The following is a 25,281-nucleotide window of genomic DNA, read 5'->3' on the forward strand; positions in this document are numbered from 1 at the left end:
AACGAGAGACAGTGGGTCGCTGCCATTATGTCCGCCAGTTGGACAGTGCTGGGAGTGTGAGCTACTGTAGTTTTCTCAACTTCTGGTACCGGAATTGTTGCTGACGGAGGTGACTGCATCGAGAGCAGCTGCTCAGTGGACGCTGGGCTCTGTCAGCATTGCAGGGTAACAACACAAAGGAGGCTGCTGGGAGACTCACATACGCCAATGCTTCCTTTATAAAACCATGATGGGGTGCCATAATAGAACAACTTGGGGACTTCTGGCTGACTGATCCCACCCTGCAACCCAAAGCCACCACGTGCCTAATCGAGAACACCTTCAATTATGAGAGCTCCAATCTACCATTCTGTCCTTTTTCTACGTAAACCTATGTTATTGTGCTGACGTCCGCACCTGGTAGCTGAGTGGTCAGCACGACAGGTTGGAGATTTTCTCCACTCAGGGACTGGGTGTTGTGTTGTCCTTGTTGTTGTTGTTGTGCTCTTCAGTCCTGAGACTGGTTTGATGCAGCTCTACATGCTACTCTATCCTGTGCAAGCTTCTTCATCTCCCAGTTCCTACTGCAACCTACATACTTTTGAATTTGCTTAGTGTATTCGTATCTTGGTCTCCCTCTACGATTTTTACCCTCCACACTGCCCTCCAATACTAAATTGGTGATCCCTTGATGCCTCAACACATGCCCTACCAACCGATCCCTTCTTCTAGTCAATTTGTGCCACAAACTTCTCTTCTCCCCAATCCTATTCAATACTTCATCATTAGTAATGTGATCTACCCATCTAATCTTCAGCATTCTTCTGTAGCACCACATTTCGAAAGCTTCTATTCTCTTCTTGTCCAAACTATTTATCGTCCATGTTTCACTTCCATACGTGGTTACACTTCATACAAATACTTTGAGAAATGACTTCCTGACACTTAAATCTATACTCGATGTTAACACATTTCTCTTCTTCAGAAACGCTTTCCTTGCCATTGCCAGTCTACATTTTATATCCTCTCTACTTCGACCATCATCAGTCATTTTACTCCCCAAATAGCAAAATTCCTTCACTACTTTAAGTGTCTCATTTCCTAATCTAATTCCCTCAGCATCACCTGACTTAATTCGACTACATTCCATTACCCTCGTTTTGCTTTTATTGATGTTCATCTTATACCCTCCTTTCAAGACACTATCCATTCCACTCAACTGCTCTTGCTAGTCCTTTGCTGTCTCTGACAGAATTACAATGTCATCGGCGAACCTCAAAGGTTTCATTTCTTCTCCATGGATTTTAACACCTACTCCGAATTTTTCTTTTGTTTCCTTCACTGCTTGCTCAATATACAGATTGAATAACATCGAGGAGAGATTACAACCCTGTCTCACTCCCTTCCCAAACACTGCTTCCCTTTCAAGTCCCTCGACTCTTATAACTGCCATCTGGTTTCTGTACAAATTGTAAATATCCTTTCGCTCCCTGTATTTTACCCCCGCCACCTTCAGAATTTGAAAGAGCGTATTCTAGGCAACATTGTCAAAAGATTTCTCCATGTCTACAAATGCTAGAAAAGTAAGTTTGCCTTTTCTTAATCTAGCTTTTAAGATTCGCCGTAGGGTCAGTATTGCCTCACGTGTTCCAACATTTCTACGGAATCCAAATTGATCTTCCCCGAGGTCTGCTTCTACCAGTTTTTCCATTCGTCTGTAAAGAACCCGCGTTAGTATTTTGCAGCCCTGACTTATTAAACTGATAGTTCGGTAATTTTCACATTTGTCAACACCTGCTTTCTTTGGGATTGAAATTATTATATTCTTCTTGAAGTATGAGGGTATTTCGCCTGTCTCATACATCTTCCTCAGCAGATGGTAGAGGTTCGTCAGGACTGGCTCTCCCAAGACTGTCAGTAGTTCTAATGGAATGTTGTCTACTCCCGGGGCCTTGTTTCGAATCATGTCTTTCAGTGCTCTGTCAAACTCTCCACGCAGTATTATATCTCCCATTTCATCTTCATCTACATCCTCTTCCATTTCCATAATATTGTCCTTATGTACATCGCCCTTGTATAGACCCTCTATATACTCCTTCCACCTTTCTACTTTCCCTTCTTTGCTTAGAACTGGGTTTCCATCTGAGCTTTTGATATTCATACAAAAGACTCTCTTTTCTCCAAAGGTTTCTTTAATTTTCCTGTAGGTTGTATCTATCTTACCCCTAGTGAGATAAGCCTCTACATCCTTACATTCGTCCTCTAGCCATGTCTGCTTAGGTATTTTGCACTTCCTGTCGATCTCATTTTTGAGACGTTTGTACTCCTTTTTGCCTGCTTCATTTACCGCATTTTTATATTTTCTCCTTTCATCAATTAAATTCAATATTTCTTCTGTCACCAAGGATTTCTACTAGCCCTTGTCTTTTTACCTACTTGATCCTCTGCTGCCTTCACTACTTCATCCCTCAAAGCTACCCATTCTTCTTCTACTGTAGTTCTTTCCCCCATTCCTGTCAATTGTTCCCTTATGCTCTCCCTGAAACTCTGTACAACCTCGGGTTCTTTCAGTTTATCCAGGTCACATCTCCTTAAATTCCCACCTTTTTGCAGTTTCTTCAGTTTTAATCTACAGTTCATAACCAATAGATTGTGGTCAGAGTCCACATCTGCCCCTGGAAATGTCTTACAATTTAAAACCTGGTTCCTAAATCTCTGTCTTACCATTATATAATCTATCTGACACCTGTCAGTATCTCCAGGCTTCTTCCATGTATACAACCTTCTTTTATGATTCTTGAACCAAGTGTTAGCTATGATTAAGTTGTGCTCTGTGCAAAATTCTATCAGGCGGCTTCCTCTTTGATTTCTTACCCCCAATCCATATTCACCTACTACGTTTCCTTCTCTCCCTTTTCCTACTCTCGAATTCCAGTAACCCATGACTATTAAATTTTCGTCTCCCTTCACTATCTGAATAATTTCTTTTATTTCATTATGCATTTCTTCAATTTCTTCGTCATCTGCAGAGCTAGTTGGCATATAAACTTGTACTACTGTAGTAGGCGTGGGCTTCGTATCTATCTTGGCCACAATAATGCGTTCACTATGCTGTTTGTAGTAGCTTACCCGCATTGCTATTTTCCTATTCATTATTAAACCTACTCCTGCACTACCCCTATTTGATTTTGTGTTTATAATCCTGTAGTCACCTGACCACAAGTCTTGTTCCTCCTTCCACCGATCTTCACTAACTTCCGCTATATCTAACTTTAACCTATCCATTTCCCTTTTTAAATTTCCTAACCCTCCTGCCCGATTAATTGATCTGACATTCCACGCTCCGATCCGTAGAACACCAGTTTTCTTTCTCCTGATAACGACGTTCTCCTGAGTAGTCCCCGCTCGGAGATCCGAATGGGGGACTATTTTACCTTCGGAATGTTTTACCCAAGAGGACGCCATCATCATTTAACCATACAGTAAAACTGCATGCCCTCGGGAAAAATTACGGCCGTAGTTTCCCCTTGCTTTCAGCCGTTCGCAGTACCAGCACAGCAATGCCGTTTTGGTTATTGTTACAAGGCCAGATCAGTCAATCATCCAGACTGTTGCCCTTGCAATTACTGAAAAGGCTGCTGCCCCTCTTCAGGAACCACACGTTTGTCTGGCCTCTCAACACATACCCCTCAGTTGTGGTTGCACCTACGGTACGGCTATCTGTATCGCTGAGGCACGCAAGCCTTCCCACCAACGGCAAAGTCCATGGTTCATGGGGGTGTGGGGGGGGTGTTGGGGGGTGTTGTCCTTATCATCATCATTTCATCCCCATCGACACGCAAATCGCCGAAGTGGCGTGAACTCGAAAGACTTGCACCAGGCGAACGGTCTACCCGACAGGAGGCCCTAGCCACACAGGACTGTGCTGATCCCATACGACTGAGTGGTATATGTAGACAATAGCACCGCCACAGTATATGTAAGCAGTGGAGGAAGCTATTCTAAACCATTTAAGTGCTCCAAAGCGACCAGAGTTCTATTTTAATGGGGTGTTTTTGGCTAGTGAGCTTCCTATATACAAAAAGAAATGGAAGAGACTTTCAGTCTAATGACTTAAATCACATACACTGGTGCTGTTTCTGAGTTGATTTTTTAGCGGTTCAGACGAAAATCGTACTTGGATCATGACATTCAAAGTCTTGTGGTGATACTGAATATTGATACCTTAACTACAACAAGAACTGGACGGCGTGTTTACTTTCTCTTCCTTGGAGCTAGCTATTTCCCATATCACGAGCAATCAAAATATATCCCTGGCCTAAATATGAATGGTCAGAGTGATATGTCACATCAATTGTTCTACATGCTGTTGCTCAAGAATCTCTTGAAATTAAGTCTCTATAATTACAGAAATACAGCACGGCTGACTGCCATTCGCCGTCAGGGGGAGGGGGGGGGGCGGCTTCACTTTCTGGTATTGTCAAGGATTCTTCCTTGGTAGCAGGATGGGTATGGGCTACATTCAGCCTCGTGAGGCCAACTGAGAAGCTACTCGACCGAGGTATAGCAGTTCAAAGGTCAAGAAACCCGTCAACTACAAGGGGTGTAGTTTGCTGACCCCTCCATACTGCATCCAGTGACGCTACTGACAGAGGATTATGTAGTGGTTGATTGGGCGTGATTGGACCATCTAGTCACGTTACGCGAAATATTTTCTTTTAAATTTTACTGCAGAAATCATTATGCTCTTCTTTTTAAAATTGAGGAGGGTTATCATACTGAGAAGGGATATAAGCGTATTTACTCAGAGAACTCACTGAAAGAGGTTTTCAATGCCGCAACACTTCTTGAACATCGTGCGTAAATGTATACAATAGTCTCCAGGTACAGTTTTTAATATCATTCCGGTAGAACAGAAGAAATTATGTTGATAAACCACAGATTATCGAATTTAAAAAAAAATGTGTTCTCACGTCACACACTTATTTAATGTTTAATATTGCATGGGGGTAACATGGCCTTATCATCTATTAAATATATTTATTATTTCATTTCTGTACAGCTAGCTAATATAGCGCAGGCGAAGGATATAGATCATCTCTGAGTCGACAAAATAACTAAAGCACATGTCTGTTTGCCGGCCGGAGTGGCCGAGCGGATCTAGGCGCTTCAGTCTGGAACCGCCCGACCGCTACGGTCGCAGGTTCGAATCCTGCCTTGGGCATGTATATGTGTGATGTCCTTAGGTTAGTTAGGTTTAAGTAGTTCTAAGTTCTAGGGGACTGACCTCAGATGTTAAGTCCCATAGTGCTCCGAGCCATTTTTTAACATGTCTGTTTACTACTATGAAGATTGAAACGCTATTGTGTGAGGATGCCGCGCGTTCTCTGCAATTACTTTCTTGCCTTCGTGATAGCCATCGCGTGAATGCATCACGTGTCGTCCTATTTTGCAAGAGATTTTTATTGTAGCATATCGACATATCATGTAAAAAAGCTCAAGTATGCAGCTAGGAGGCGATGTATTCATTGCAGATGCTCATAGAGTGTTTAAATACAGTAGTGTGACTAAACTAATGATTCTGACGCATTGTTAGTAAATTTTTCGTTATCCGATTAGGAGCCCAGTCCTGAGGTAAAATTAGAAACGTAATGTGAAATATTTGTAGTACAGATGTCTGAGAATATTAATGTTAAAGAGAGATATTTGCAGCACTGAAGAACATATCGGCTAGTTTGCTGTTTTTATACATGTTGTCGAAATTTTGTTGTTGTTTCGTTTTCTTATTGTTAACATTGTGACAGCGTTAATGGGATTGTTTAGTGAACACAAGGCGAAATATTGAGATAATGGTCTGGTTTCTAAGTAATGTAGCTCAAAAAATATCAACTGTAAGCCAACGTAACGCTCCCATCTTTTAACAAAGTTTTGGGGAACAATTTGGTGTAACACAACTTTTGGTCACCCACTTTTTTCTGGATTCTATTTTGTGTCGTAAGTGAAATAAAGGAGGTTCATCATCTATGTCCAACATAGGTACAGATCTAGTAATTATTTCATTGTTTTTCTTTAAAATAATCGTTAAGTTTAATTTATAACAATAGTCAACTTTTCACTTGAGTATGTTTTAATAGACTATACAGAATTTTATCCATGTACTTTTAATAGTTTTTAACCAGTGTGTACAGAAAATGGAAAAGAACTTCCAGGAGATTCAAGCTGAAGTCAAAGCCTGTTTGTTTTCCTACCCAGCATAACGGTAATGTATCCCAGGTCCATATTAATTTTCTTTCTGGTATTGTTCTCCCCTCTTATATTTTGGGCGTATTCTTCTTATTTTTGTTTATTTGATGATTTCCGACACTGATTTCTCTAATCCAAAATCTGCTGCGATCAACAGCAATATAATTTCTTAGCATATTTAGTACACCAGGCACTCCCATGAATTCCATAATCCTAGAACTTGACACCACACCGTCAATGAAACATAGCAGAGAATCCAGCTCACCTAAGTATTTAGCACTTCCAGAACAGAGTCTCATATCCGTTTCCAGATGCAGTTGCTAAGACTTTCATTTGGGTTTTGAGTCCTACCATGTAATTACTTCTCTAATAAGCTTGTGTCACTAAATGATTAGAGATTGAAAAGCCATAATAATGTGAGAACTGTCTGTGTGACATGGAAACGTCGTCATGTGTACAGACATTTTCAAATTCCTCTCATTCTGGGACTTTCTTCGGTATAATTCTCTTGCAGTAAAGTTTTTCTTGTTTCGAAAAGTAAAGAGGATTTTTTTAGACGAAAATTAGAAAATCAGATTTTGACAGTTACGTTCTAGGTCCCTTAAGCGAATTGTGTAACGAATCGTGTTAAAAACGAGTAGCATTACCGCACATACTGCCACGTGATAAAAATAAATCATCACGGTAAATGGTAACAGCCACTCAGTTGCAGATACAGATTTATTGAAGCCCTTGACCACGGTTTCGGTATATCTAAATATACCTTCATCAGAAGCAAGTATACACCTGAACTCGAAGACAACTTCATTAGCAAAAAACTGAGATAGAAGAAAAAACACTTATAGCTTTAAGTCTGGCTGACTAGAAGTTAGTTTTCTTGTCTGTTGATGCTGGTGAGATATTCCTTTCCTGTCTTGTTCGGATATTACGTATTTTTGATGATTGTTGTTCGCGGTTTCCGATGTGTAAGTGTAGTTTGAATGATTCTGTTGTATTTTTTCTTTTTTATTCATCACGGCAGATGATTTCGATTTATAACATTTTGTTCGTTTTGGCTAGTACGTATCCTAGCCTTTAATTTGCGCGAGATTCTGTGCCTTCTCTCGTGGGATATGGACCTTAGAGCAAGCTTCATCTGCTTGACTCTAGGACACAGGCAAATTGGTGTTCATATTTTTATTGTATGCAGGTGTGTTAAATGGTTCTGATATGTTTTATTTATTAAGATAGAGGGTTTAAATTAGCACAAACTTTAAAATTCTGATGCGCGTGAGTATGTATCCCGGTATTGTAATGTGCGAGTGTGTCTCGCGCATATCGCAAGTGCACTCTCTCGGTGAAATTGTCTGTCCTAGTGCTTCCACACCCTCTTCACGCTAGTTCGCAGGCTAAGTACTGATAGTATCCCGTGTTCGCATTGACCATCTCTTTATAATTATGCTGTACAGATGGAGGTGATGTTTTAAGTATGGACGACGCCTTTGGCACGTTTGTTTTATGCATCTCCACTGCAGGTTGTGATTTTAGTAAGTGACTGAAAGTTTTTGTGCTTGTAATACTTTGGTAATTCGCATGGTTACTTCAAGCTTTAAGTCTTTATTCTTCTATCTCAGTTATGTTGCTAAGTTTTTTGCTGATGAAGGTGTCTTTCTGCTGAGGTGTGTTTTTGTTTCTGATGAAGGTATATTTTGGTATATTTTGATATACCGAAACCGTGGTCAAGGATTTCAATAAATCATTATTCTGCAACTGTTTGGCTGTTATCATTTACCGTGAAGATTTTCAACAGTTGCTGCTTCAGCCATGTTTAAAATTCTTTAAAAAAATCACAACGAAGCCACCAGTCTGGAACAGACATAAATACTGCAATGAACTCTTGTATATCTACTGCGTCACTCCACGTAGTGCGCCACTCTACATTGCACATCAGCAAGCGGAGAGAAGTCTTTCATGCATTTAGCTAGGTTTTGCCGATAGTTGATACTGAAAGTGGAATCAAATTATAGCAAAAATATCAATCGCTTGTACTCAACTCACTTTATAATTACTTTGTGCCAGACGGTACTAAACAAATTTATAGGTCTTCTTTCGGACGTCAGGGAACTTAATAAGCCGAATATTTTACCGAAGTTATAACCAAAGTTTCCGCCGACAAGGCAATAACAGAAGCCCGATGAAACTCGAGTGGGCGAAATTTTAATTATCTTCTAATGATAACGCACGGCGTGTGTTGCTGCCAGGTGTAACGGTCCGGAAACTTTCGCTACGCTGCCTTCGTGAATGGCAACGCTACTGATATCACAGCGCTCCATTTATTAAATAATTTACGTGATAAGTGGAACATAAACGTGAAACAGTCCATGACAACATCTTTATAATACCCAGACGTCTATCACTGTTGTGGTAAAATACACAGCTGAGCAAAGCATAAAGTCGAAAATAACTTTCGCATGATGTGTCTGTGCCATATAAGAGTAACATAGATTGATAAAACTTGGACCAGAATACTTCAGTGTAATACAGATGGTAACAAAATGGTTCAAATGGCTCTGAGCACTATGCGACATAACTTCTGTGGTCATCAGTTGCCTAGAACTTAGAACAAATTAAACCTAACTAACCTAAGGACATCACACACATCCATGCCCGAGGCAGGATTCGAACCTGCGACCGCAGCGGTCGCTCGGCTCCAGACTGTAGCGCCTAGAACCGCACGGCCACTCCGGCCGACAGATGGTAACAAATTAATACGCAACGATACGAACAGAAATGACGCTCCCATTTAGAAACAACAATACACGAGGTCTCCATAGTTTAGGATGTTCTGTGGACATTACAGAAGGAGAGATAGGGTTCTTAACAATATGTGTGGCCATCATGAACAGCATTGCATGCTCTACAGCGTGTGACTATGCTGGACACAAATTTGGTATGGAGTTCTTGTCATAGAGCATTCCGTTCCTCCGCTAGCGTGATTAGTAACTGCTTGATGGTCGTTAGTGCGTGTGGAAGTGCTGCAAGACGTCTACCCACTGTATTAAGATGGTATCTGTTCTTTCAGACATGTCCGAAAGACAGATTTTTTTTTTTGGTCATCAGTCTACTGACTGGTTTGATGAAGCCCGCCACCTATTCCTTTCCTGTGCTAACCTCTTCATCTCAGAGTAGCACTTGCAACCTACGTCCTCAATTATTTGCTTGACGTATTCCAATCTCTGTCTTCCTCTGCAGTTTTTGCCCTCTACATCTCCCTCTAGTACCATGGAAGTCATTCCCTCATGTCTTAGCAGATGTCCTATCATCCTGTCCCTTCTCCTTATCAGTGATTTCCACATATTTCTTTCCTCTCCGATTCTGCGTAGAACCTCCTCATTCCTTATCAGTCCACCTAATTTTCAACATTCGTCAATAGCACCACATCTCAAATGCTTCGATTCTTTCCTGTTCCGGTTTTCCCACAGGCCATGTTTCACTACCATACAATGCTGTACTCCAGACGTACATCCTCAGAAATTTCTTCCTCAAATTAATGCCGGTATTTGATGTTAGTAGACTTCTCTTGGCCAGAAATGCCTTTTTTGCCATAGCGAGTCTGCTTTTGATGTTCTCCTTTCTCCGTCCGTCATTGGTTATTTTACTGCCTAGGTAGCAGAATTCCTTAACTTCATTGACTTCGTGACCATCAATCCTGATGTTAAGTTTCTCGCTGTTCTCACTTCTACTAGTTCTTATTACCTTCGTCTTTCTCCGATTTACTTTCAAACCATACTGCGTACTCATTAGACTGTTCATTCCGTTCAGCAGATCATTTAATTCTTCTTCACTTTCACTCAGGATAGCAATGTCATCAGCGAATCGTATCATTGATATCCTTTCACCTTGTATTTTAATTCCACTCCTGAACCTTTCTTTTATTTCCATCATTGCTTCCTCGATGTACAGATTGAAGAGTAGGGGCGAAAGGCTACAGCCTTGTCTTACACCCTTCTTAATACGAGCACTTCGTTCTTGATCGTCCACTCTTATTATTCCCTCTTGGTTGTTGTACATATTGTATATGACCCGTCTCTCCCTATAGCTTACCCCTACTTTTTTCAGAATTTCGAACAGCTTGTACCATTTTATATTGTCGAACGCTTTTTCCAGGTCGACAAATCCTATGAAAGTGTCTTGATTTTTCTTTTGCCTTGCTTCCATTATTAGCCGTAACGTCAGAATTGCCTCTCTCGTCCCTTTACTTTTCCTAAAGCCAAACTGATCGTCACCTAGCGCATTCTCAATTTTCTTTTCCATTCATCTGTATATTATTCTTGTAAGCAGCTTCGATGCATGAACTGTTAAGCTGATTGTGCGATAATTCTCGCACATGTCAGCTCTTCCCGTCTTAGGAATTGTGTGGATGATGCTTTTCCGAAAGTCAGATGGTATGTTGCCAGACTCATATATTCTACACACCAACGTGAATAGTCGTTTTGTTGCCACTTCCCCCAATGATTTTAGAAATTCTGATGGAATGTTATCTATCCCTTCTGCCTTATTCGACCGTAAGTCCTCCAAAGCTCTTTTAAATTCCGATTCTAATACTGGATCCCCTATCTCTTCTAAATCCACTCCTGTTTCTTCTTCTATCACATCAGACAAATCTTCACCCTCATAGAGGCTTTCAATGTATTCTTTCCACCTATCTGCTCTCTCCTCTGCATTTAACAGTGGAATTCCCGTTGCACTCTTAATGTTACCACCGTTGCTTTTAATGTCACCAAAGGTTGTTTTGACTTTCCTGTGTCTTGAGTCTGTCCTTCCGACAATCATATCTTTTTCGATGTCTTCACATTTATCCTGCAGCCGTTTCGTCTTAGTTTCCCTGCACTTCCCATTTATTTCATTCCTCAGCGACTTGTATTTCTGTATTCCTGATTTCCCCGGAACATGTTTGTACTTCCCCCTTTCATGAATCAACTGAAGTATTTCTTCTGTTACCCATGGTTTCTTCGCAGCTACCTTCTTTGTACCTTCCCAACTTCTGTGATGGCCCTTTTTAGAGATGTCCATTCCTCGTCAACTGTACTGCCTACTGCGCTATTCCTTATTGCGGTATCTATAGCGTTAGGGAACTTCAAACGTATCTCGTCATTCCTTAGTACTTCCGTATCCCACGTCTTTGCGTATTGATTCTTCCTGACTAATGTCTTGAACTTCAGCCTACTCTTCATCACTACTGTATTGTGATCTGAGTCTATATCTGCTCCTGGGTACGCCTTACAATCCAGTATCTGATTTCGGAATCTCTGTCCGACCATGATGTAATCTAATTGAAATCTTCCCGTATCTGCCGGCCTTTTCCAAGTATACCTCCTCCTCTTGTGATTCTTGAACTGGGTATTCGCTATTACTAGCTGCAACTTGTTACAGAACTCAATTAGTCTTTCTCCTCTTTCATTTCTTGTCCCAAGCCCATATTCTCCTGTAACCTTTTCTTCTACTAGTTCCCCTACAACTGCATTCCAGTCGCCCATGACTACTAGATTTTCGTCCCCCTTTACATACTGCATTACCCTTTCAATATCCTCATACACTTTCTCTATCTGTTCATCTTCAGCTTGCGACGTCGGCATGTATACCTGAACTATCGTTGTCGGTGTTCGTCTGCTGTCGATTCTGATTAGAACAACCCGTTCATTGAACTGTTCACAGTAACACACCCTCTGCCCTACCTTCCTATTCATAACGAATCCTACACCTGTTATACCATTTTCTGCTGCTGTTGATATTACCCGATACTCATCTGACTAGAAATCCATGTCTTCCTTCCACTTCATTCACTGACCCCTACTATATCTAGATTGAGCCTTTGCATTTCCCTTTTCAGATTTTTTAGTTTCCCTACCACGTCCAAGCTTCTGACATTCCACGCTCCGACTCGTAGAACGTTATCCTTTCGTTGATTATTCAATCTTTTTCTCATGGTAACCTCCCCCCCGGCAGTCCCCTCCCGGAGATCCGAATGGGGGACTATTCCGGAATCTTTTGCCAATAGAGAGATCATCATGACACTTCTTTAATTACAGGCCACATGTACTGTGGATACACGTTACGTGTCATTAATGCAGTGGTTTCCATTGCCTTCTGCATCCTCATGTCGTTGATCATTGCTGATTCTTCCGCCTTTAGGGGCAATTTCCCACCCCTAGGACAAGAGAGTGCCCTGAACCTGTATCCGCTCCTCCGCCCTCTTGGACAAGGCCGTTGGCAGAATGAGGCTGACTTCTTATGCCGGAAGTCTTCGGCCGCCAATGCTGATTGTTTATCAAAATTTAGGCAGTGGCGGAGATCGAACCCGGGACCGAATAAGTTTTGCTTAAGAATCAAAGACGCTACCCCTAGACCACGGCGTCCCTATGACAGATACCATCTTCATGTAGTTAAGTCTAACCGGCCATTGACCTTCTTCTTCTATGCCGATGCACACGTATTGCCTGAATTCATACGGGACTGGGTAAGATTGTCCGCCGCGAGTAATGATTGTAATGGGCAGGGGCACTATGATTGTAGTGTGTGGGCATTAAGTTAGGAATGTGGGTCTCACGGGGAGCGTGCAACGTATAAGTCCCTGCAGTCGCACTATCGTCTGTGCCCTCGGTGGTTCAGACGGATAGAGCGTCTGCCATGTAAGCAGGAGATCCCGGGTTCGAGTCCCCATCGGGGCACACATTTTCAACTGTCCCCGTTGATATACATCAACGCCTGTCGGCAGCATAGGGTCTCGATTTATTTATCATTTCAGTCTACCCAATGATTTCACGCGCTGTCGATGTGATTTACGTTGGACGAACTGGCAGGCCGGTCGATTCGCCAAATGGCCTCTCGTTTAAAGGGCTGCTCCACCTCCAATGTTAAATGCAGTCGCGCATTGTCATCCATAAAAATGAAGTTAGGGTCGAAGAGACGCACATGAGGAAGGAGTGTGGTGTCACAATAATGTTGATTTGAAGTTCAGCACACCCATGCAACAATATACCTCCGCACACCATAAAACCTGGCCCACCAAAACGATGATGTTCGACAATTTTACTGTGTGTTACATGTTCCCATTTCTCGCAATCTGACGGAACGTCCAGCATTGTGAAACTTGATCGTTTTGGTGATCCATATGTTATGCTGTGGAGAAGGAAGAATGTTGAATGGGCATACTGATCTCCAATTGTTTGAATATGGTACACTCAGCGTTAATCACTATGGTGTCACTGTGCTCCATCTTCAAGTGCGTCCTTTCAGGGGCGCATTCGGCCTTGATTTTGATGGATGCCACTGCGCTACCACATCGAAGAGTGCAAGTGGAGGAGCTTCTGGAACGAGTGGATATTTGGGGAATGGACTGCCCATCGAGTTCATCGATTTAAATCCCAACGAGCACATAAGGGATGCATTGGGGAGACTAACTGCAGCATTTCCACACATCCTAACTGCCGTCCAGCGTTTGGCAGCCGCAGTGGTGTAGACATGGGAAGCCCTACCACAAGATCATCGTACCACTCTTGTAGCCAGCATGACAGCAAGTTTGTAGAGCATACATTGTTCTCAGGGGGGAACACACACCTTGTTAGGAATCGTATTACGTAATTTTTGTAAGAGGATAACATCTGCCACTAGAACACTGCAATTACTTTCAACAAAAGGTCCATTACTAAGAGTGTATAAAACAGAGTGCTTCCCACAAGTATGCCTAAATAAATTTGATCTTCTGATTATATACAGGGCATATCAAAAAGAATCAGCCGACTTGAAAAATAAATCATTACTACTACGTTATTTGAGACATGTGCGTGATCTACGCACTGTCAGAAAGAGCAAATTTTTGAGTTTTACATGGTTCCCGCTAGGTAGCAGCAGTGTGAGCCCACTTAAGTTTTAGTAAGAATGGTGTCGGCACAACAGAAAGCGTTTTATGTTCTACATTTTGCGCAGTGCAGTAATAACTGTTCAGTGTGACTTCAGCGTTATTTTCGTTGATTGTGTAAAGGCAAATCGCCGTGCCATCCCGGAGAGTCTGACACAGAAGTCGAACGCATCCGCCATAGTTTCACAAGGAGTCCACAGAAAGCTCTTCGCCATGCAACTCTACAGCTCAACATGTCCCCGATGTCAGTCTCACGTGTGTTGCGTCGACGTTTACACACGAAACCACACAAAATTCAACTACTTCAAGCTCTTCGTGAAGGTGACAAACAACAACAAGTGGAGATCTGTAATTTCGTTCTTGGCAATATGGAGAATTGGAGTTTTCTTCCACGCTTAGTATTTAGTGACGAGGCAACAATCTATTTAAATGGAAAGGTGAACCGTCATAATCTGAGATTATGGGTTACGCAACAATGACATGAAGTTATCCAACATGACAGGGACTCTCCAAAATTTACTGTGTTTTGTGCAGTTTCACGGGAAGAAGTGTGTGGTCCATTTTACTTTGCTGAGTACACTGTTACAGGAAGCACATATCTCGATATGCTTGAGAACTTTGTTTTCCACACAGCTGGAGACTGATTCGAACGACTTCATTTACCAACAATATCGGACATCTGGTAACACGGGAATTTTTAAATCAAGGGATTACTGAACGATGGATAGGTCGCACTCAGCCAAATGATTCAGCTTTACATTACTGGCCTCCAAGCTCACCGGACCTGACTGTATGTCACTATTTCTTGTACGGGTTTATAAAAGGCTATTTATTTGCCTCAGTTACGACAACAATGAATGAAATGAGACATTATATAACAGCAGCTGTAGAAAGCAGAACTCAAGACATGCTCGGTGTGGTGTGGGAACAATTTGAATACCGCACTGACACATGCCGTGAACCTCAACGGGGGATATGTACGTAAAGAAATAAAAAAAAGGACTTTTTGAGTTTCCCGTTCATAAAAAACAAAATTCATTGTATATGTTTATTAGTTTCAGAAATACAGACGTGCCAGTTCTGATGTTTCTCTTTGATACATCATTTTGTATTCAAACGGCAGATGCAATGTGTACCCTTCCCATCCTACGCTTTTCGGTGTAATGGTAGAGACTGTCAATCGATGTAATGATGGGGATCCATTAACCTTTAAAAAATTTGCTGTGGAACGCTACATTGTCATTTTTCAGTGTGTCACGTCATGTGCAAAATTTTCATTGTGAGGAATGTGTTATGAGAGGGTCTAACCTGTATGACTAGGCACATCTCACCCTCGACCAAAGAAATGACAGACGGGAAGTAGCAGCTGCACATAGAATCATAACATGGCATACAGCAGTGATTGCAGACGCTGCACTAACCATCTATTCCTGCACTGCCGGCCGCAGTGGCCGAGCGATTCTAGGAGCTCAGTCCGGAACCACGCGACTGCTACGGTCGCAGGTTCGAATCCTGCCTCGGGCATGGATGTGTGTGATCTCCTTAGGTTAGTTAGGTTTAAGTAGTTCTAAGTTCTAGGGGACTGATGACCATTGAAGTTAAGTCCCATAGTGCTCAGAGCCATCTGAACCATATTCCTGCACTTCCTTAACTGGAATTCTGTAACCAGAAGTGTAGAACTCGTACACTGCTCCATTCAAGCCAGACGATAACGAGACAGTGAAGGGCCGACGCAACCGTCGCTCCCTTTCGGTCATCCTCAGAGGTGTCATTTTAGAGTTGGGACTTAAACACATGGACACATAGCAGGGAGAAAGGAGCAGTTCAGACTTTTGTGCAGGTGGATGACCACGCGCGGGAAATACGCACAGTCCGACAGAGAACAATGCGGTCAGTCGGGGGTACAGTGGTAAAGATACGAACTCCATACTGTTTACGCCAGCCCAGCCCACAGACAACTTAGACCGTTTGCAGGTGGACCAGAAAAAAACACGCCAGTGGAGAGAGGGAATATTGAGAAGATTTACTCCAGCGCACTGGAGTATAGACTCTGGAGGGAGATAACAGATAGATGACCAAAAATCACCACGAGCTGTGCCGTTATAATGGCACCGGTGGCTCTCCCAGGCTTTCAAATTTAAAAAAATAAAATAAAAAAATAAAAAATAAAAACGAATTTCACATTTTGTATTCTCACAGTGGGTAAAACGCACAGACATAAAGCATAGAAATTGTCATTAATGGACGGACTGTGATGTCCATCTTACGTCCCACTTTCTGAGCAGAGAAACGCTATAAATACGTCGATTGGAAGAGTAATTAATATAGAGGCGAGGGAGGGAGTAAGAGAGACCTTATAACTTTATACTATTGGTCAATATTGGCGGCAGTGCGATAGATTTGAAGAGGCTCGAAAAAGCTGTGAACGGGCCGAAGAGTACACTTTTCAAGATAGATAGATGAGTCGGCATAGGAGGCGGGCGAGAGGTCAGGGGAAACGGAATAGGGACATGCAGAGTAACACTGACGCTCAAACCATTGGTGCCGATACGAAATCTGCAAAAGACACACACAACCACAGCCAGTGACGCTGGTCTGCGTCGAGCACTACGGTTCATCGGCAGTCGACGCGGCTCACTTTAACAAAACATTGAGGCAGCAAGGTGCCCTGGAAGAATAGGCGTACCGATTCATTCGTTTGGCTTGAAGCGGTGGCTTCCAGAATGTCCCCGTGGTAAATTATATTGTTTGTTGTCAATTTCTCAGCGTACAGTCACTGGTTACCTAGCATGTAATTTCAAATGCCTCTAAATAGGATAAGACCGTGGCATATGCTACTTGCGATCTCTGCTCGTCTCCAAACCTTGCCAACGTATAACGATGATACTGAAAGAGAACTGTTGTATATTAATTGGTATGAGATTGTGAATTATAATTATTAATACCTGCAAATTACTGCGTTATTTATGGTATAAATTCAAAATATTGCAACTGTTGAGTTTAATTTTGTAGCCATTAAATCTCTCGTTATGGTGAAGCGTTAGAAAAGCTTTGAGAGATCCCACGCATAATGTTTTGAATAGAGTCCTTTACACCAGAACGCCTTGTATAAAATCATTTACGAAACTTCATTAATTAGCTCTGTACCCTGAGGGGAGATCGGCTGCTGGAGCCAGACCACCCAGGTCCGAGAGTAGAAGCCCAACTACGGTGGAGGTCTCGCACCCAGTCTTTAGTTGTGAATAGTAACTGTAATTTCAACAATAAATTAATGTTGTAAATTCAACACAAGTTCGCAATACATAGCACACATGGACTAGGTCATTACGAAATTGTTATTATTCACACACAGAATTTAGCTGCCACCATAACTACAGCGCAAATTATGGAGAAGTGGTCTCGTCAGATTCATGCCAACGTATACATATGAAGGTAATGTTGATTTTAGTACTTTTGAGTAGCTTTCGTCTTGAGATTCTTATTTGTAATTTTTTTTGTAGCAAATCAATCTCCTTTCTGTATTTTATTGTTGTTCACTTTCAGACAAGTATCGTTCCACTACAAATGGTAATTTTTCAGCAGCATGAACCACGGTGCGGTAGAAACGTACGGCGAATAGGAAAAGATGAATTGATATTCTTCATTAATTCACATATTCGATGGAACATTGCCAGCTCTGTAATAACGTAATACATTGTAATGTGTTACTGTTACCTACAGTGTTGAAAAAATTAGGCTGTAGTACAGCGAACTGAAAGCGGAAATAACTTTATATTGCTTGTGGGTTGCAACATTTCATTGACCAAAATTTCACGGATAAAGACAATTCGGAAACTAAGTGTGCTGTGAAAGTCAGTACCAGAGATATTCACACTCGGAATGAGAGTGTGTGACAGGTAACATCTCAGCGACATATTTAACAATTGTTAAACAAGTACTTTATCTTTTGGTAATATTAAACGGATCCACCACTTGATAGCCGCGTAGGCCTCGTAGTTTTCGTATTACTAGCCTGAATTTCCAATCATTCACTTGTGTAGGTCAGCAGTCGTATGAAGCATAAATTTTATAAAATGCTAATCACTACTTCGCGATGTCAACACTTCCATTCCTCATGCAATGTTACTGGCTCATGAGTGTTGACCGTACCGAGATACCTGCTTAATTCCATTCTCTCGTTAAGAAATAATTTCTGCCACTTCATGGACTGATGTGATGTGAAGTACCATTCACCAGCAGCCGAGTTACAGGTTGCATAGGAATTGAGTTATCGACGCAATGCTGAGTGCCTCGCTTGCAGTTTAACGCGGGCGATTCTGTGTTTGTATCGATTATTTACGCCCAGTGCATCATTATTCGCGCTCTGCCAGCTCTGTTGCGTTCGCATGTTTGCACGCTTTCTGAACCCGGACCACTGGCGTCAGCTGTTCATAATTGTTTTTATTTCATGCGGTTGAGTCCCAGATATGACTGCGGCTGCAACATGCGGGCCAGTGGCTTGAAGCAGGCCGTCACTTCTCTCGCTAAACAGTAGTTCGTACTGCACAACGTGAGATATGTTTGATAATGTGGTCGAAAGAGCAATTGAAGTATAATCAAATTGTACAAATATAAAAAAGGGATATACGATAGCTGCTAGGACAATGCTACAGCTCATAAAATTCTATTTACCTGGGTGTAAATTCATCACAGCCAAGTAAATAATTTCCGGTTGACCTTTAATTAAACTCACGTCTGGTTTAATCCACTAATTTAGGGCGATGTATTCCTACAGATGGTAATTTCCGAGCACAGACGCTCCTCCAGCAAGTTGCTTGACAATCGCTGGTCTATACCTTAAGGTTGCTGCACACGTAACTGCATACTTGACATGCGCACATGATCAAGAGTTTTGCACAAGCATGCACGAATACCTTACTCCTCTATACGGCTCAAGCATGCCTGTACAGGCATCAGTTCGTGCCCGGAAGATGTCGAGCTGAAACGTGGGGTGACATGAGTGGGCAAAGACTGCGAATTAGATTGCAATGAGCTGCAAATGGATCATTTTATTTTGATTATAAACATACAGTATTGTTCAACGTTCCATAGGAGAAGCAAATTATATATTACTTTCGTTCGATTTCGGCAAAAATGGCTGAATATCTGATGGACGTGTTCCTCAGAATAAAGAACACTTAAGGAAACATTTGCAAATCGTAAACAACTGATGAAAACTACCATGTGCAGTCATAGGAGATGGTGCTTTTAATTTTAAGACTGATATGCTAAGACCGTAAAGGCAGAGCAGCTTGAACTGTTTAGAAAGGAAACATTTTTGAGCATTTTTGGGGCTTCGAATTTTTCACTGAATTTTGCTATAAACCTACAAGTTGCCTTTTCATAAAGTATAAGGCGAATCAAAAGAAAACCAAACGAATGGAAACTGTTTATTATTTCAGAAATTTTTGGTGCCGCTGAGAACTTATAGCACTGTACTCGATAATGGTGTAAAAGCCGAGATCTACGTAGTGCAGAGGCAAAACACAGTAACATACGGTCAAATGGAGGTTTATTTTTTTCAAAAACAAAAAAATCCAAAAGTAATCGGCATAACTGTCAATACTGTTATCCCACTGTGAGACAGGGTGATGGGCGCTTTATGGAAACACGTTTGCGGTTTCCTAAGGAACCGTGATTGTACCCAGACATACAGTTCTTCGTCCGTAGCAAATCGACAGCGAAGAGTATCTTCCTTCGCGTCACCAGAAATATGGAATTTGCATGAGGTGAGATCGGGACTGTAGGAGAATGTGTAAGGGCTTCCCGGCGGAACTTCTGCAGCGTGCTCGAAACAACCTTGGCAACTTGTGGGCGGGCATGTGTATTCGGCCGCGAGGGATCAGCCGAGTCATGGAGTGTACGGCTGGTTCCAACGGAGGTTCGAGTCCTCCCTCGGGCATGGGTGTGTGTGTTTGTCCTTAGGATAATTTATGTTAAGTAGTGTGTATGCTTAGGGACTGATGACCTTGGCAGTTAAGTCCCATAAGATTTCACACGCATTTGAACATGTGTTATCGAGTGCTAGCGATTTCGTTTACGAAGGTTGATTATACATCAAGTTATTTCTGTTTTCAAGGGAACATACTAGTTTTAATACTCAAGTATTGTCTGTTTCATGTCAAATTTATAAACACCAACAACGTAAATGAGAGATTTTCGTTAGATTTAAGCAATTCTTGAATGATTACATTTCACCTCAAACAGAAATATCAACCGCTGAGCTCCATCTATCATCTGTCAGTTGCTCCCGCTGTAAACATTTGAAGTTTTCTTTCAGGTTTATTCTCTTCTCCTTTTGCTACATTTTTCATCATTTATGATATCATATCCACCGAGACATATGCGTAGTCCTTCAGGTAAGACACCAAGTTTTATTTCTGTGGCAAGCATTGCGTTAACGAGAGTAAAATTAATTTGCGTTATTAATAAAAGAGCCTACTAGTAAAACGATTATAACAACGACAAGTTCATTTGTACCTCTTGACTGTACTATGAGAGAAATTAAGATCATATTCCAATGGGATTTATCTGATACTAGCCTAGCGCTCGCTGCTCCGGTTTGCACAGATTCTTTTTGTCTTTCCCTGATCGAATTTTTATGTCGTGCGCAAATTGCAACACCTTCTAAGCCTTTCACGCAAATTAAGGCCATACGATCATGGTCTTTTCAGAATGTGCATGTGACCAAAAAGCGATTCTGGTAGGAAGAGTTCAAGGTTTTTGTTAACCACGCCTTTTGCGTTCTTGTGGCGATATTTCCGTAGAAACTTCCATCCCCCAGCACTTATAAGTTTATATATAACCGAGAAGTGAAATCCCAGTTTTAGCAGATTGAAAATTAATACTTTTTTTAATGTAACGAAATATTTTCTTAAAAATTTTCACCTCCCTATGGGTTGAATTTTCAAAAACTGTGAAACACTTTTTTTTCTTATTTTAAGACAGAAGCTAAATACAAATTTTCTTGTGTTATCTTTGAAAACGTTTTCATAACGAAATAATTTCATAATATTTTTCTTCCCCTGTTTTACTCCCTTAGAGCGTTGAATTTCGAAAAAACCTGCAACTCGTATTTTTTTTTATTTCTAGACAGTTTTGATAGCTGTAGCTTGGAAAATGTTTTAGTAGTTCTTTAATTAATGATTCATTTTCTTAAAACTTTCACCCACTATTTTAATCCATTGGTGACTGATTGCGAAAAAATTCAGAAACGCGTATTTTTTTTTTTTACTTCTGACAGAAATCAACGCTAATTTTCGTTGTCCTATCTTAAAAATTCCCTAAATAGCGACATATATTGAAAAAGCCTTTCATCCCCTATTGCACCCGTCTTACGAGTGGAATTTCGAACAATCTCGTTTTAGAAGATGTTTACATTATAAGATCCACACCCTCTACAAATTTTAAGTTTCTATCAGTGGTTTCGGCTAGGCGACGATGAGTTACCAAGTGAGTCAGTCAGTCGGGACATCACCTTTTATGTGTAGAGAGATTTGCACAGTCTTCCTATTATTCGTCTTGTAGATACAAGACGACACTTAATGTCTGTGCAAGCCAATTTAACCTCTGTCTTAGGTATAGTTTCGTAATATTAGGTACATGTTGTCACAGTGTTACCATGGAGGCCACATCTTCAACAAGTCCTCGTTAAACTGGCGTTCTCGATAAATTAGCGCTACCCGTCACTTACTTGCTCACGAGATTTAAACTAGTATTTTGCCTTTAGTTATAAGAAAGCAGAAGCCCTTACCAGAAGGAATTACCTTTTTGAAAACCATGCACAAATCCATTACGCTTTTGGATGGCTCCAGCATGTAAAAAGATGTGAAGACCATCAATGATGGGCTCATATGAACATCCATTGCACGACGTCCTAAATGCATGGGTTATAACCAGCGGCAAGTTTAATGATAGGGAAATCGGAAATTATTTATTTAGCTGTCATGAACTTCCATCCAGGTAAATAGTAGTTTAAGAGCTGTGACTATATCCTAGCAGCAAGCGTATATCCCCGTTGCGGTATTTGTATGCTTTGACTACTGCATTTTCCAACACATTGTCAAACACAGCTTCAATTGACTGTTTCCAAGTCCAGTATCGAGGGCAAACTTCATTTAACATTCCTCTAATTTTGACAATAGTCTTTTAGGTTTCTACTCCAAGTGACCGAGTAACAATACCCGCACTGCTTGTCATTTAAGTATTTTTCTGTGTCCGTCCTACCTTTATGTTAGATCAATACACATGATGAGTCACTAGCTATTGCCACTAAGAATAACTCAGAAAGTATGACAGGAGCTAAAAAGTTTGTGGGACAAAAGTTGCATGGGACAACCTGGGCCTTAATATGACGTTGTTTTTTGGTTGCTGGGTGGGGTCACTTCAGACATACGAAGGTCAACTTTGTTTTTTTTTTAATGCTATAGTTTGGTACTTATTTTCTGACAGCGGCTATCGAGGCGAGTCCAGTGATGTGTAACAGTAAGGTCTCTGAAGGTCAACGATGGTCACAAAGGTGGCATGTACGTCTATTTACAGAAGGTGTTCGAAGTGATGACCATTGGTATTGTAAATGGACTTCATGCCAACTTTTTTACCATCGTTGACTCTCAGAGACCGATAACTGCTGTCAGAAAATAAGTACCAAACTATAACATCCCATTTAAAATAACAAAGTTGACCGTATTTCTGTCGCGACCCCACCTAGCAACAAAATACCAACGTCATATTATGGCCACCGTTGTCCCATGCAACATTTATCCCAAAACTCTTTCCAGCTACTATCATACTTCCGAAATTATTCTAGGTGGAAATAGTTAGTGACTCACCCTGGATAGAAGAAAGCAGGGCAGAATGGTCAATCCGGCAAAGTAACTAGTCGGGTGCCGAGAGCTGTTTAGTGCCGGCATCGGGCGGGAAATGCCATAACTTGTTCTCCATGGACGTTCCGGTCACTTTGTGAAGCCTGTCCTTAGAGTTATAATAATTTTTGTGTATTTTAGTTATCCTGACGTAAGGTAGGTGGTCACTTTGTGTATGCATTAGAGGTGACAAGGAATGTCTTTTTAATGGTGTTGTAAGCGTAATTTCTTAACTACATTATCCTTCTTTAGTCATTGAAAGTACGGTCATACAGCTTTTGTGTAATGAGGTTCTTCTTCCAAAAACCTCGAAGCAACAAAGAAAGAGAAGAAAAAGAAAATGAGCAAAAGGAAAAACGGAAAGCAGCAGAAGAGAAGAAAGGCAGTACAAAGAAGAATGTAAAGAGCCGAATACAAAACTCCGGAAGAGCTGTTTTTGACGATAACAACGAAGACATAAAGCGTATGTACTGCAAAGAAGAATTTTCAATTTCAAGTTCAAATGAACAATGGAGTAAGTACTAATTGTGCTCCTTATGATCTCACAAACTCTATACAGAAGTTGAAAAACAGAGTTGGTCTTTTATTTCTAAAAAAATTCAGTTGAAATTATGTTTCACAATAAAATATATTTAGTTATTTCTTAAAACAGTTCTTTATCTTTTATTTTTGAGGTTAAAACTATTTGAGCACTTTGCCCGCACATGTCGGGTGAAGTGGCCGTTTTGCCACTTACTGAAAATTGAAGTGTTTAAAGTACTTAATTTGGTCTTAATTTGGTACTAGCGTGATTAAACTATTCCGTCTTGTACTTCGATGCTGACTTCTATGCATTTCCATCCATTCTTACTCAAATCTAAAAATTGAAATAGCGTATGGCCCGGCCACCTTCCCTGTTCTGCCCTACTCTCTGCAAAACTTGTGAAGTTCCTCCAGGTACTGGTGCTACATAGCCTTATTCCTACTACGTCATCATCTCACTAGGCTGTCCAACAGGTAACTTAAAGGAGAGGAACGCATTTTGGCCCATCTAAAGTGGGCATTTGCATCATGGATCCGATACGAAAAAGTACAATGTAAGCGCATTGTACAAGAGTTTCGGTTGCGTAACTCAGAGTTGATAGCAAGACGTAAGCGTAAGCTTGCCTTTCAAACCTGAGATTTTGAGCCTTCATGTTTGGTGACTTTGCAAACACCTCACTAGCGAGTTTAGAGATTAGAAGGAGTACACAGTGATTGTAAGACAGTTAAAATGTGACGCTAAAAACCGAGGAGGTTGCGTGCATCTTTAGCGTTACCGCTTGCACCAAACAATTCTCCTTTCTGATCAAATGCAATACAAATTACAGTTAAACAGAGATTCGGTGGCAACGCTTTGCACTTACGGGAAGCCATCAGAAAATCAACTCCGGCAGGCGGTATTCGCGCCGGGCCTCGTTTGCATTAAGCCCGTGTTTACTTTGGCTTCCCCCGCGCGGTGTACTCACCTTGTACTTGCCGAGGTTGTTGACGGAGCAGACGAAGACGGCCTCCCGGCCGACGGGCGTCGTCAGGTTCTGGATGGGCGCCACGAACTCCGGGTCGTCGGGGGCGCGCGCAGCGGGGGAGGGCCACGCCCCCACCGCCTCCTCCGCCTCCCCAGCCCCCACACCCGCCCCCAGCCCATCCGCCCCCACCGGGAGCGCCGGCGCGCCCGCCGCCTGCAACGTCGTCCACGGCGCCGCGTCTGCAACACAAACAAAGCCCCTGGTAGCGGCTCCTCTGGCGTCCGGCTGTACAGTCGCAGCTAAACCCGCGACTTTTGCGTCATGATAACGTTGCAATAGTGTTTGACACAATGGTAACAAGCAGATCTTCGTCTGACACTGTGCAAAAGTGAGTCAGAAAGGGTGCCGTGCACAAAACGTTCAGGAATGCATGTAGATACTGTAGGAGGATACAAGATGTCTTGGACAGGATTTGTGATTGGTGTAAAGAATGGCAGCTAACTCTAAATGTAGATAAATGTAAATTAATGCAAATGAATAGGAAAAAGAATCCCATAATGTTTGAATACTCCATTAGTGCTGTAGCACTTGACGCAGTCAATTAAATATTTGGGCGTAACATTGCAGAGCGATATGAAGTGGGACAAGCATGTAATGGCAATTGTGGGGAAGGCGGACAGTCGTCTTCGGTTCATTGGCAGAATTTTGGGAAGATGTGGTTCATCTGTAAAGGAGACCGTTTATAAAACACTAACACGACCTATTCTTGAGT

The 25,281-nt window shown here is 41.7% G+C and overlaps 1 protein-coding gene across 1 annotated transcript in view; it reads right to left on the bottom strand.

The window, feature by feature from the left end:
* Positions 1-24,832, bottom strand: part of LOC124805760 (lachesin-like) — a 438,185-nt gene extending 413,353 nt beyond the window's left edge. Inside the window, exons 1-2 of the mRNA XM_047266328.1 lie at positions 24,815-24,832; positions 24,510-24,656 (exon numbers count right to left, since the gene is read on the bottom strand). Coding sequence (XP_047122284.1) covers positions 24,510-24,656; positions 24,815-24,832 — 165 coding nt within the window. The remainder of the gene's footprint in view (positions 1-24,509; positions 24,657-24,814) is intronic.
* Between the last annotated feature and the right edge of the window lie 449 nt (positions 24,833-25,281).

Source organism: Schistocerca piceifrons, chromosome 7, assembly GCF_021461385.2.
Source record: "Schistocerca piceifrons isolate TAMUIC-IGC-003096 chromosome 7, iqSchPice1.1, whole genome shotgun sequence".
Taxonomy (NCBI): Eukaryota; Metazoa; Arthropoda; class Insecta; order Orthoptera; family Acrididae; genus Schistocerca; species Schistocerca piceifrons.